General features: G+C 39.5%; 1 protein-coding gene and 1 non-coding gene across 2 annotated transcripts; one reads left to right on the plus strand and one right to left on the minus strand.

Annotated features, from left to right (window-relative positions):
- Positions 1-7,927: 7,927 nt before the first annotated feature.
- On the plus strand, positions 7,928-8,034 carry LOC141644589 (small nucleolar RNA R71). Its single transcript, XR_012544202.1, has one exon. It is a non-coding gene; the product is annotated as a small nucleolar RNA R71 (small nucleolar RNA).
- A 2,559-nt stretch (positions 8,035-10,593) lies between these two features.
- On the minus strand, positions 10,594-11,982 carry LOC141640818 (protein FAR-RED IMPAIRED RESPONSE 1-like). Its single transcript, XM_074449499.1, has one exon. It carries the CDS (start codon positions 11,980-11,982, stop codon positions 10,594-10,596), a length of 1,389 nt encoding a protein of 462 aa, XP_074305600.1.
- Positions 11,983-13,193: the final 1,211 nt, after the last annotated feature.

A 13,193-nucleotide genomic window follows, 5' to 3' on the forward strand; every position in this document is an offset into this window, starting at 1 on the left:
AGTCAAGTTGAAGAGATAGTAGTTGATAATAAATGCAAGGATTCATAGGCTTAGCATTTCATCAAACATAACATGTGCATGTATTAAGATCAAAACAAGCAAGCAAATAAGATATGAAAGCATATTGATTTAAGCATGAATCATTCCCCATGTTGGTTTCCCCTAATCACCCATTAAACCCTAGCTAAGAAACTACTCACTCATTATCATATTGATCATGCTAGAAAGGTTGTCAATCATACTAACATAATGAAACATGATGAATAAATGAAAGTAATTAGCAATAATTAAAAAGGGATTAAGAGATTATACCTACTAATGATTCCAATAATAAAGCAAGAATAATAGAAGTACTTGAATCCTAGATTGAGAGGTTGTCAATCTCCCAATAATAACCCAAATAATCTTCAATTACCCAAAATAAAGTAAGAACAAAAGAGAGATTAAGGAACTAAAACTTGGATTAAAACTTGATTAATATTTGATTACAATATTGAAGAGAGATTTGATTGATATTAGCTACACTAATTATTGATAAGAAGAACATGCTCCTCTAATTAGACTAATGGGGTATTTATAGTGAAAATTAGGGAGGATGCATTAGGGTTAACTAAGGGTTAAACTAGTAATTACACTTTTAAGTTGAGCAAGGAGACTCCGGTATTCAATGAGAGAAGGGCGTCTCCATTTTGTAACTTGAAGGACGAAACCATGCTTTGTCTTGTGATCCGAGCGGATGGAGGTCGAGACGGACGGATGGGGCATGGACGATCCGAGCGGATCAAGGCAGAAGACGCTCGGATTGGGCCTGGGGGATCCGAGCGGATCCTGGGTAAGGACGCTCGGATTGAGCTGGGCGGACGGACGGATCATGGATAATCCGTTCGGATTCTTCTACAGCGTCATTCCTTCTTCTTTTCTTCCCTTTTCTTCATAGAATCCTTGGGGATTTCCTTGGGGACTCAAGGATCCTTTCTCAACATTGATCTTCTACTTAGCTATGTACAAAGGCCTTCTAGTCTTGTCTCTCCTTGATGCTTGGTCATTGAATACGATCCATTTAGCCTCGTTTTGCCATGAAAATGCAAGATTCTTACTCCTTTCCTACCAAGGGATCAAAATCTCAAAGAATATGCAAAACAAAGATCTAAAGATAAGAAATGACCCAAATAGGCACTAAAAAGCATGGAAACAATGGTAATTCGGGGCTAAATATGCGCCAATTATGGTCGCATCAAATATCCCCAAACCGAACCTTTGCTCGTCCCGAGTAAAGAGGTGACAAAGACTAGGACCAATACTAACCTAACCTAATAATAATAGCCGATATGAGACAATTAGCGGGTCTCACTCCGCCCCTTCAACTCACAACAAGACAACCATGAGGTAGGATGCCTTCTTGCAAGGCAAGGTGGGTCTTGCCAAAATGGCGACACATCCAAACATTAAGCACACAAAATCAAGTAATGGATGCATCTACAAAAGAATAGCCACTTTCCTCATCTAAGTGGCGGGAATTATCTACAAGGGAAGCAATTCAAGGGTACACAATCCTTCATAGATGCAATTTGTTCAAACTACTAAGCCTAGAAGGATACCAATAAATCACCTCCAAAATGTGTCAAGCTAGGGTACCTTTGTCCTCAATCGTTAAATGCTTTTGTCAAGAGTAGACTCCCTATGGTGTTAGAAACACTGGAGGATCGCGGAATTCCCCCTCTTGCCAAGACAAGAAGAAGGGTCGTCCCCTCTCTACCATGCACAAAAATGGATACGATGGATAAAGGGATCGATAGATATTTGAGTTTCACTTTGGGAGTTTGCTTTTGTTTTTGTTTTTCCCCCCAATTTCTTGTGGTATATAACATTTGAGAACACTTTCTTTGCCATTTCTTTTTGATTTTTGGCATTTCAATACTTGACAACTTTTTTTTTTGCATTTCTTTTTGAACATTTTCAAAGTCACCCCAATTAGTAACGAGGGTGCCTTGTATTTGAAGCTTAGGAGTTCTATTTTTGCTCCTCTTTTCATTTGATGCATTTTTGCAAACTTTCTTTCACTTTTTCATTTCATTGAACTCAAATTGATTTCTTTTTTGTGTTGTGCCCATTCCCTTTGATGACAAAAATGTGGTAGAACATGGATGAATGATAGAAGTATGCATGGTTTCAAGGGTCACCTTGGAATAAACGGTAGCCAAGGAGTTATCACACCACAAGGTACTCTTGACTAGGCCTTAAACCATGGGTCAAAGGATACTAGCATGACACATCCTAGGGTGTTTTACAAGTATTCTAACAAGCAAAGTCTTAAGAATAAAAAGCATCTACTAGGGCCTATATACACTTGTCAAGCTTCCCAAGTAGACGGTTTCGCAAAATTTTTCTAACATGCAACTATATGCCATGATGCAACTAACATATAAACATCCTAATGCAAATGATTCTACCAACTAGTATGACATATATTCTAAATGCAATCCTAAGTTCACATTGTTTTTACCGCATTAATCAAAATAAAGCCACATAGTCATTAACATAAAGAGGAAAAAGGAGATTGGAAAGATCATACCATGCGGTCTTCAATATCCTCATGTCTCGGATGTGGCGTAGTCGATCAAAGTGAACAAGGATGAAACAAACAATATATGCAAGACAATATATACAAAGGAAATGAGCTTGTTTTTGGTTTTTCAATTTTTCAAATTTTTATGATTTTGAAATTTTTCAATTTTTATGGTTTTTGGATAAAAGTTAAGTGTTAGAATTCCCATCCCCACACTAATATGGGCATTGTCCTCAATGGCCAAAATGATGGAAATTATGCAAGAGTGATGCATGATTTCTATGCTAAATGCAATTCTACACTAAGCTATACTACATGATGCATGATTTTTGTTATGACGGAGAGGATAATTTAAATTACCTCCCGTTGCGTATGCATTAACTTCCCCAAACCAAGTAAGACACTATTGCTAATGTCGAGACATGGGGGAGTTCATGCACATGCTATGCATGAGACTAGATTGTCATTTTGGATTTTCAAAAATGGGAACAATAAAGAACACCTCAAAGGAACCGAGGTGTGAGTCCTTTGGTGTTGCTAGGACTAAACCAACAATGATCAAAATGAAATGAAATACAAAGAGATATAGACAAACCGTGGGAGAGTAGGAATCTCCAAGGCTAGTCTTCCATCATGCTACTATCACCATCACTTCCCTCATGAGAAGTGGTCTCATTGCCACTTTCCTTGGCACTTTCTTCATTGCTTTCCTCATCATCATCTTCACCATCTTCACCATCCCTTTCTTCATCTCCACTTGCTTCTTCCTCAATATTATCATCAATCTCCTCATCATTTCCAACAACCTCATTGCCTTCCACCACATCCCTTGATGCACCCGGAAATAAGGCTTCTCTATCCGCCCAACTAGGCAAAGGACAAGATGGATCAAGGAGTCCTTGCTTAGCTAGATGTAGGAGGGGAGGATATTGAGCCAAATAAGCATTTTTCCGATCTTCATAAGCTTGCTTGTGCATGGCTTGCATTAGAAGAGTGACATAATCTTTTCCAATTTCAACTCCTTGCGGTTTGAACTCTTCATAATCATAGGGGTAAGGTGGTATAACAATGGAAGAGGAGGGAGTTTCATGATCACCCTTTTGTTGTTGAATGATGTACTCGGCTTCTTTGGTTAGGGGAAGTAAATAGTTGGTCCGGTGGACACTAAGACGGCAAATCTTTGCGGGTAAAGTGAATGAACGAGCCTCACTAGTAAGCCACCCATACTTGGTATCAAGGGGATTGTGAGCAACCCACTTAAACTTGTTAATCAAGGTGGACATATCAATAAGATGGCCACCATCCTTAGCCTTGTACTTGTTATCCTTATTGAAATTAGGATCAAAGTGCTTGGCTAGGACCGTGACAAGGCCGCCATTAACAATTACGGTTTGACCCTTCTTCCCACTATCTACATGAAGCCATCTATCAACCAATAGCCTCAAACAATTGTAAGGCTTGGTGTGAATTCTTCCAATATTCAAGGTTGATTCAAGGAGAATAAAATCGAGCCCCGTGAAATGATTGGTGTCTCTTCTAGCAATTATGGTATTTCCCACAACTTTGTGCCAAACTCTTATGCCCGGATGATGGACCAAGAGAGCACGACAAGCATGAAAATCTTCATATTTCTTCCCGGAGATTGCCTCCCAAAGAGGCGCGGGATCGTACTTACCATATTGCTTATAGAATTTATGTGCATCGCTAAGACCCAAAATTGCACCCAATTCCGGAAAGGAAATGCGTCTACTAGTGTTAGCTAGACGAAACTCAATATTTTCTCTATTCTCAACCTTTGTCACTTTCAAGGAACTTAAAAATTCCAAGACAAGGGAGGGGTATGTTACTTCTTTCATTTCAAACAATTTCTTCAAACCCATGGCATTGAAAAAGACTCTTGTTTGTTCAAGGACACCTAGCTTCTCTAAGGTTTTTTCACATATGAACTTGGTGGATTGAATTTGTTTCATAGCAAACTTGACAAATGAATTTCTATGGTCATCGGAGATGAAAGTTACCTCCGGATAATGCAAGAGTTGATTAATTACCGGAGTAGAAGGTGATGCTTCCATAGAAATTTGCTGAGGTTGTTCCACTACCAAGCTTGGTGTTGACACCACCATTGCCAAAGCTTTCTTTGTTTGTAGAGCTTTTTGCCTTTGAGAGAGAGCCTTTGCTTTTGGTGCCTTTGCTGCTCCCTTTGTTCTTGCCATTTGATGAACAAACCAAGTAGAGAATCAAAAATCTTCAATTTGTAGAATGCCCAAATCGATTTTGAAAGTGAAAGGCTTTGCCTTTATGAGAACAAAAATCGACTCAAAGGGTGAAGATTTTGTGCTTGGTTTTGATTTTTCTTGAAGATGGAGTGATTAATTTGATGTTTGAAGGATGGTTTGATTTTGTTTTGGTGATTTTGTTGAGGGTTTTTGTGTTTGAGATGGAGAGGATGAGGGTTTTGGTGTTATGAGTAGTGTTTATGAAGGAATGAATGAATGAATGAAGGTGGGGGGGTATTTAAAGAAACGAAAATCTCGAAGATGCAGGCACGATCCGTGCGGATTAGGCGCAATCCGCTCGGATTTTCAAGCTTCAAATTTTAAAAATCCCGCCTAAAGACGGGCGTCTCCTGGGGAAATCCGCTCGGATTTTTATTGAGGGACGGGCGTCTCTTGGGAAATCCGGACGGATTCTCATCCGAGATTTTCTTGTTTTTCTTCGACTTCAAGACGGGCGGATTTTACCGAGAGACGGACGGATCCTGGGAGACGGGCGTCTTTCCGTAAAATCCGCTCGGATTCCTTAACAGACAGGAATTCTTCAATATTTGCACAGCCCAAGACGGGCGTCTTCTCAGCTGGACGCTCGGATCCTCTGCAGACGGGCGGATTGTCAGGAATCCGCTCGGATTCTTCCTTGATTACACGGATCCTTGCGCAAACCCATTCCTTAACATTCTTTCTTTCTTTCTTTCAAATCTTGTGTTCTTCATTGTGGGGGCACTACTAAGGCGTGAATAGCCTAGGCAATTCCCATCCCCACACTAAGGTAAATCACTACAAATCAATTAAAATCATTAGTCCCTCCCTCACTTCTCTCTTTTCATGACAATTATTTTGATCAAGGTAAATAAAATCCAAAAATGACAAAAATGCAATGCAAAAATTAAATGTAAGTTAGGGAGTTAGAAATATTTACAAGTGGTGGTTTAGGGAGGACTCCACCAAACTCTCATTCTTGATGAGATGTCAAGGAGGCATGTTCAAGGTGTTGTTGATGTTGCTCAACACCTCGAAGAAGTAATTAAAAGCTTGTTCATTGTTGTGGTAGAGGTCCTCAATAGACCGTGGTTCTTGTTGTTGATCATGATCGATGGCATGTCCAATGTAGGGATTAAAGATCCCTTCAAATTCGTCGTCCCAAAGACCACAAACTTCATTGAGTTGATCATTGAAAATCTCTTGCTTGGATGGAGACAACTCTCCCAATTTCTTCGTTTGGCCAATGAGGCCATCTTCTTCTTCCTTGGTTGATTTTGATGAGCTTTGCAAGCTCTCCTTTTCATAATTCACTTGCTCTTTGAATGGAGTATCTTCAACTTTCTTCTTCCATTGGAGTTCCGATCTCTTCTTCTCATCTTTGCGGCTATAATGATCAATCATGAAACATGGCTCATGCAAACGAGGAGCTCTCATGGTCTTGTCAAGATTAAAAGTTATGCTTTCATCTCCTACCTCTAAAGTGAGCTCTCCATGTTTCACATCAATTACCGCACCCGCGGTGTGTAGGAAAGGTCTTCCTAAGATGATTGGAATGTTGGAATCTTCCTCCATATCAACAATGACAAAGTCCACCGGAATGAAAAACTTCCCAATTCGCACGGGGACATCTTCCCATATCCCTAGCGGTGTCTTCGTCGATCTATCGGCCATTTGAAGAGTGATGTTGGTACATTTGAGCTCTCCCATTCCCAACCTTTTACTCACCGAGTACGGCATGACACTCACACTAGCCCCTAGATCACATAAGGCTTTGTTGATCGTTGTGTCGCCAATGGTACACGGTATTGAGAAGCTTCCCGGATCCTTTAACTTTGGAGGTGAACTCCCTTGAAGAATTGCACTACTCACCTTAGTGAAGGCGATAGTCTCAAGTTTCCGGATTGACTTCTTCTTTGTGAGGATATCTTTCATGTACTTTGCATAGGCCGGAACGTGATTGATTAATTCCGTGAAAGGAATTGAGACTTCTAGGTTCTTTACAATTTCCATGAACTTTCCAAGTTGATCATCAAATTTGGGCTTGGCTTGACGACTTGGAAAAGGAAGTCTAATCACAATGGGCTCCTTTTCTTTGGTTTTGTCTTCATTTTTCTTTGAACTTTCTTCTTTTGATGATTCCCCTTCTTTGGGACCTTCCACCACAACTTCATTCTCACTAGCTCTCACAACTTCATCCTCAACTTGCTTCTTCGGGGCTTCATATCTTGTACCACTTCTCAAGTGAATGGCACTAACCGTTTCATGTCTAGGGGGGTTACCTTGAGGTGGTAATTGCCCCTTTTGTCTTGATGAGCTTGAAGATGCTAGTTGGGTCAATTGTGTTTCCAACATCTTGGTGTGAGCTAAAATGTTGTTGATGGTGGTATCCTTTGCTTGGCTATCCTTTTGCATTTGGGTGAAGAATTCTTGTTGATTTTTTTGCATTTGAAGGACCGCTTTTTGGACATCAAAACTTTGGTCATTGTGGTGATTGTATGGATTTTGATTTTGGTAGCCTTGGTTTTGATTGAAAAAGGGTCTTTGATTTTGATTTCTCATGGGTGGTGGAGTGTATGTAGTTTGAGGGTTTTGGACATTTTGGCTCTTGTATGAGAGATTTGGGTGGAACTTGGTGTTTTCATTGTAAAAATTTGAATAAGGGGTGCCACTTTTGTAAGCTTGGAAAGCATTGACTTGTTCGGTCGTTCCCCTACATTCACTTGAGTCATGGCCCAAGGTTCCACAATTCTCACATATCCCGCTTGGGATTGATGAGGATGCCGTCATGGCATTGACATGATGCTTTGATGATTTTGAGCTTTCCTCAAGTCTAGCCATAGCTTGTTCAAATTTCAAGTTGATTGTGTCAATGTGAGCACTAAGTTGAGCACCCAATTGAGTAACGGTGTCCACTTCATACTTTCCTCTAGTAGCCTTGCGAGGCCTACTATATTGCGAATTATGGACCGCCATTTCCTCAATCTTGTTCCATGTTTGATTGTCATCAACTTCGGTGAACATTCCATTTGATCCCATATTGAGGATGTTCCTTGAATCTTCATATAAACCATTCCAAAATTGTTGCACTAAAAACCATTCGCTAAGTCCATGGTGAGGACATGAGCGACAAACACCTTTGAACCGCTCCCAAGCTTCATACAAAGACTCTTCATCCCTTTGCTTAAAACTCGTGATTTGAGCTCTTAGCATATTGGTCTTCTCCGGTGGGTAGAATTTTTTGTAGAAAGCGAGAGCTAACTTCTTCCAAGAATCTATTCCAAGGGTGGTCTTATCAAGGCCCTTCAACCATTGATTTGCGGTCTTGATTAACGAAAAAGGAAATAAGACCCATCTTATTTGGTCTTGAGTCACGCCCGTTTGAGAGATAGCTTCACAATAATCACAAAATGTTTCCATATGAGAATGAGGGTCCTCACTAGGCATTCCCCCGAATTGGCTCCTCTCAACTAGTTGGATGAAGGCGGACTTGGCAATAAAGTTTCCGGTAAGATGTTGTGGGGTAGGAGTACCGTTTGGTAGATCCTCCTCGGTGGGTATAGAGTGTGACGAGAATTTAGGCATTGTAGGTGGATTTTGTGTGGTATTGTTTAATGGGTTCTCTTCTCCTTCTATTGCGAAAGGATTGACAAACTCACTAGTGGGTTGAACAACTTCACCAACACCTCCCAAATTCCTCCTAACAAGTCTCCTATTATTCGTCAAGGTTCTTTCGATTTCACGGTCAAAAGGTAACAAATCTCTTTGTAACCTTCTAGACATGCAAAATATCAAACAACTAGAAAACAATTAGAACATTCCTTGAGGAGTTTTACTTCCCCAAGGCGAAAAAGACACAACTAAAAATAACAAAAGAAATCTAAAATCAATTAAACACCGTCCCCGAAAACGAACGCGCCATTTTTGATCGAGGCCATTTGGTGTTCACAATTAAACATATGTGGTCGTTGGTCAATGGTCGATACAAAACACAATTTATACTTCACAAACAACTCTACAATTAGTAAAGGGGCAAGTAAAGGTCGGATCCCAAGGGACGGGTATTGAAAACGAAGATTTCTATTGCTACTAGTGGTGTCTAGGGGTGTCACAAGTTGGGTTGATGTAGAAGGTTACTAAACTAAAATAGCAATGAAAATAAACTAACAAGGTAAATGGAATAAGGGTGTAAACAATTGATTAAAAGCACTAGGGTGTCATGGGTTCATAGGGGATTCATGGGATATGATCATACAAACATGTTCTCAAATTATAAGCAAGCAATTATTGTTGTGATGGATTGAGTTGGGTTATATCTTACAATCCTAGGAAAGTTTGGGTCCCGGAGCCGAATCACATAGATTGTACAACACCTACAAGTCGACTTAATCTTTCCTACTTAACACATGCATGATCTAACAAGACTCGAGTTGGGTTATGTCTTACAAGTCAAGTTGAAGAGATAGTAGATGATAATAAATGCAAGGATTCATAGGCTTAGCATTTCATCAAACATAACATGTGCATGTATTAAGATCAAAACAAGCAAGCAAATAAGATATGAAAGCATATTGATTTAAGCATGAATCATTCCCCATGTTGGTTTCCCCTAATCACCCATTAAACCCTAGCTAAGAAACTACTCACTCATTATCATATTGATCATGCTAGAAAGGTTGTCAATCATACTAACATAATGAAACATGATGAATAAATGAAAGTAATTAGCAATAATTAAAAAGGGATTAAGAGATTATACCTACTAATGATTCCAATAATAAAGCAAGAATAATAGAAGTACTTGAATCCTAGATTGAGAGGTTGTCAATCTCCCAATAATAACCCAAATAATCTTCAATTACCCAAAATAAAGTAAGAACAAGAGAGAGATTAAGGAACTAAAACTTGGATTAAAACTTGATTAATATTTGATTACAATATTGAAGAGAGATTTGATTGATATTAGCTACACTAATTATTGATAAGAAGAACATGCTCCTCTAATTAGACTAATGGGGTATTTATAGTGAAAATTAAGGAGGATGCATTAGGGTTAACTAAGGGTTAAACTAGTAATTACACTTTTTAAGTTGAGCAAGGAGACTCCGGTATTCAATGAGAGAAGGGCGTCTCCATTTTGTAACTTGAAGGACGAAACCATGCTTTGTCTTGTGATCCGAGCGGATGGAGGTCGAGACGGACGGATGGGGCATGGACGATCCGAGCGGATCAAGGCAGAAGACGCTCGGATTGGGCCTGGGGGATCCGAGCGGATCCTGGGTAAGGACGCTCGGATTGAGGCTGGGGCGGACGGACGGATCATGGATGATCCGGTCGGATTCTTCTACAGCGTCATTCCTTCTTCTTTTCTTCCCTTTTCTTCATAGAATCCTTGGGGATTTCCTTGGGGACTCAAGGATCCTTTCTCAACATTGATCTTCTACTTAGCTATGTACAAAGGCCTTCTAGTCTTGTCTCTCCTTGATGCTTGGTCATTGAATACGATCCATTTAGCCTCGTTTTGCCATGAAAATGCAAGATTCTTACTCCTTTCCTACCAAGGGATCAAAATCTCAAAGAATATGCAAAACAAAGATCTAAAGATAAGAAATGACCCAAATAGGCACTAAAAAGCATAGAAACAATGGTAATTCGGGGGCTAAATATGCGCCAATTATGGTCGCATCACTCCGTCACCTACATTGAAAAACAATTAAAATAATTAAAACAATTAAGAATTAAAACAATTAAGACAATTAAGAATTAAAACAATTAAGAATCAAAACAATTGAAAAACATACCTCCATCGGTAGTTGTTGTAGTACTAGGGTGACTACGTCTAGCATGTTCGACGCCAGATTTATTACGAGTATTTGACTTCCTCGGACGACCACGACATATTTCCGCTTTTTCAGGTTCTTCAACAACCTCGTCCTCTGGATACAACTTACTGAATAGTGTCTCAATAACATCTCTTTGGACAAAAACGTGCGATTTTCGAACTTTATTGAAAAGTTCCTCCATGACATCATTAGGGCTAGAACGACGATGAATAGATTCCGTGTAAGCTAACCTTGACCAGAAACCATGTATATCACTTGGATGCATTTTTCTACCTTCCGCGACCGCTGCATGTAACTTACAAGCACACAACAACTTATGAGTGGTCCATATTGTGCAACCACAATACTCCTCCAAGTAACAACCCAAATCAGTCCCACGATTATATTCGACTTGCATTGCTTCAATTGCGGTCCCCGAAACTCTTCCACCCAACATTGAAAATATATTCCCATAATACAAGTTACTGACAACTCTCTTGCTTATAGAATCTTCGAGAGTCTTTCTGATCTCGATATGTTGCCCGTGCATCATAACATCAGCCCGTTTCCACAAGCTGTCAAGAGTAAGTTTAGCTGAACCTAACCACATCTTCAATTGAGCATGCGCCGACTCAACTCTAGACGTAGTTGTGTTACCAAAATGAAGCACCAAATTAGTAAAACATTTGCCAAACATATTGATTTTATGCCACCATGTCAACTCAAGATAACTGATAAGTGCAGGATGACTACAATATTTCTTTTTCAGCTCATTCCACTCCAACTTACATTCATCAAACGTTTTAGCTTCAATAACTTTTCTCCAAGCGCCATGTGCCACCGCTTTTCCAAAATTACCATTCTTTTCCAAGATTGTTGCTTTGGCCTCAACTGCATTGTAAATGTGAAATAGGCACGGAAAATGATAGGACGTGCGAAATAGTTCAGGGAGTGCAGAAATTAGACCACGCTCGTGATCATGGACAAAGACCGTTGGTTTCACATCTGGTCCTAACAATGACTCCAACCTTCTCAGAACCCAAATATAACCATCACTACTTTCCCTCTTAATTAACGCGTAACCAATTAAAAAACTTTTTCCAACAGGTGTAACGCCTACACATTGAACCAATATAAGGTCGTACTTGTTCGTCTTGTATGTAGAGTCGATAAGAATAATATCGGGCCACGCTTTTAACATCTCTACACCCTCGGGATGAGCAAACCAAACATGTGTAAGAACCTTTTCTTCCCCCTCCACCACGTATTCACTGAGATAATTAGATTCGTTCGCTAGATGTAACATATGTTGCACACTATTCCTCCCATCCCTATCCATTGCACTCAACCGGGCATTCTCATTGTAAATGTGTTTCAAAATTGGAGCCGGCTAATCAGAAAACCTAAGCGTAAATGCATGTCTAACCATCCCAGGTTTCACATGAGACTGTCGCTGTTGCTTAATAAATTCTTTATGTTCATCAGTTAACTTTGTTCTACGTGTATGACCTTCAAGATAGTTTCCAAAATTATGATTATGAAACCTGCACTTAAGAACTACTTCTCACTCACCAACTCTTCTATTTATCACCCTTACTGCAAATGGACACTTTAATCTCTTCGTTTTTGACTTTCTTTGCGGTTTTTCGGGATCCTTCGCATTACTTATGTAAAGTTTACTACGCTCACATGCAATAATTTTATACGGAGGACTTTTTTCCATGTGATACTTATATTTTATCAAGTGAAACCCCAACCCATAAGCAACCTCATTAATATGATCAAATGCTTCTTCGAAGGGGTGAAACGTATAATCAAAGACAAATTTATCACTATAATCAATACCGCCTCCATCAGCTTCCTCAGCATTTTCCTAAATTTTAAATAAATAACGAATGAAAAAAAATGGCCTAAACGTGTAGAAAACACGAAATGGCATGGGCCAAAACATGTGAAAAACACGAAACCGCCTAGGCTGAATCGTGTAGATCACACGTTTAGGCCTGGTCGGTTTCGTGTGATCCACACGTTCAGGCCTGGTCTGTTTCGTGCGTTTTAAACGATTCCGCTTGGGCTTTAATGTGTTTTTCACACGTTTTTGCCTGGGCAGAATCATATATTTGACCGAGTTCAAATTTTTTGCTAATCGACATAAAAAAACGTGATTTAAATTAAAATACTAGATTAATACCTTATCCTCCGTGTTGTTGTAATCGTAACCAAATCCGCTTCCCCTTTCCGTGTTATCCGTGTTGTTATCATCGTAACCATAACCATTTCCCTCGCCTTGATCATAACTATCATACTTATTGTAATATCGATAATGTTGTTCGGCATTCCAATCATTTTCGAATTGCTTTCCGTCGTAATTTTCATTAGTATACGATTCACACATGTATCGGAAAAATGGGTTATCGTCACCCATTTCCGACTCAAGATAAAAAAACGTGTATAATAGTTTTTAGAGAGAGAAGGGCAAACTTGTCAAAATTAAATGAAAATAGGGGCGACGTTTAGCAATTTTGAGTGCAGCCTTTTACAGTTTTCAAA

The sequence above is a fragment of the Silene latifolia genome, chromosome 2, assembly GCF_048544455.1.
Source record: "Silene latifolia isolate original U9 population chromosome 2, ASM4854445v1, whole genome shotgun sequence".
In the NCBI taxonomy this organism is placed as follows: Eukaryota; Viridiplantae; Streptophyta; class Magnoliopsida; order Caryophyllales; family Caryophyllaceae; genus Silene; species Silene latifolia.

Excerpts from the sequence above, each read along its gene's own strand:
- LOC141640818 (XM_074449499.1), bottom strand. The coding sequence starts at position 11,982 with ATGGATAGGGATGGGAGGAATAGTGTGCAACATATGTTACATCTAGCG.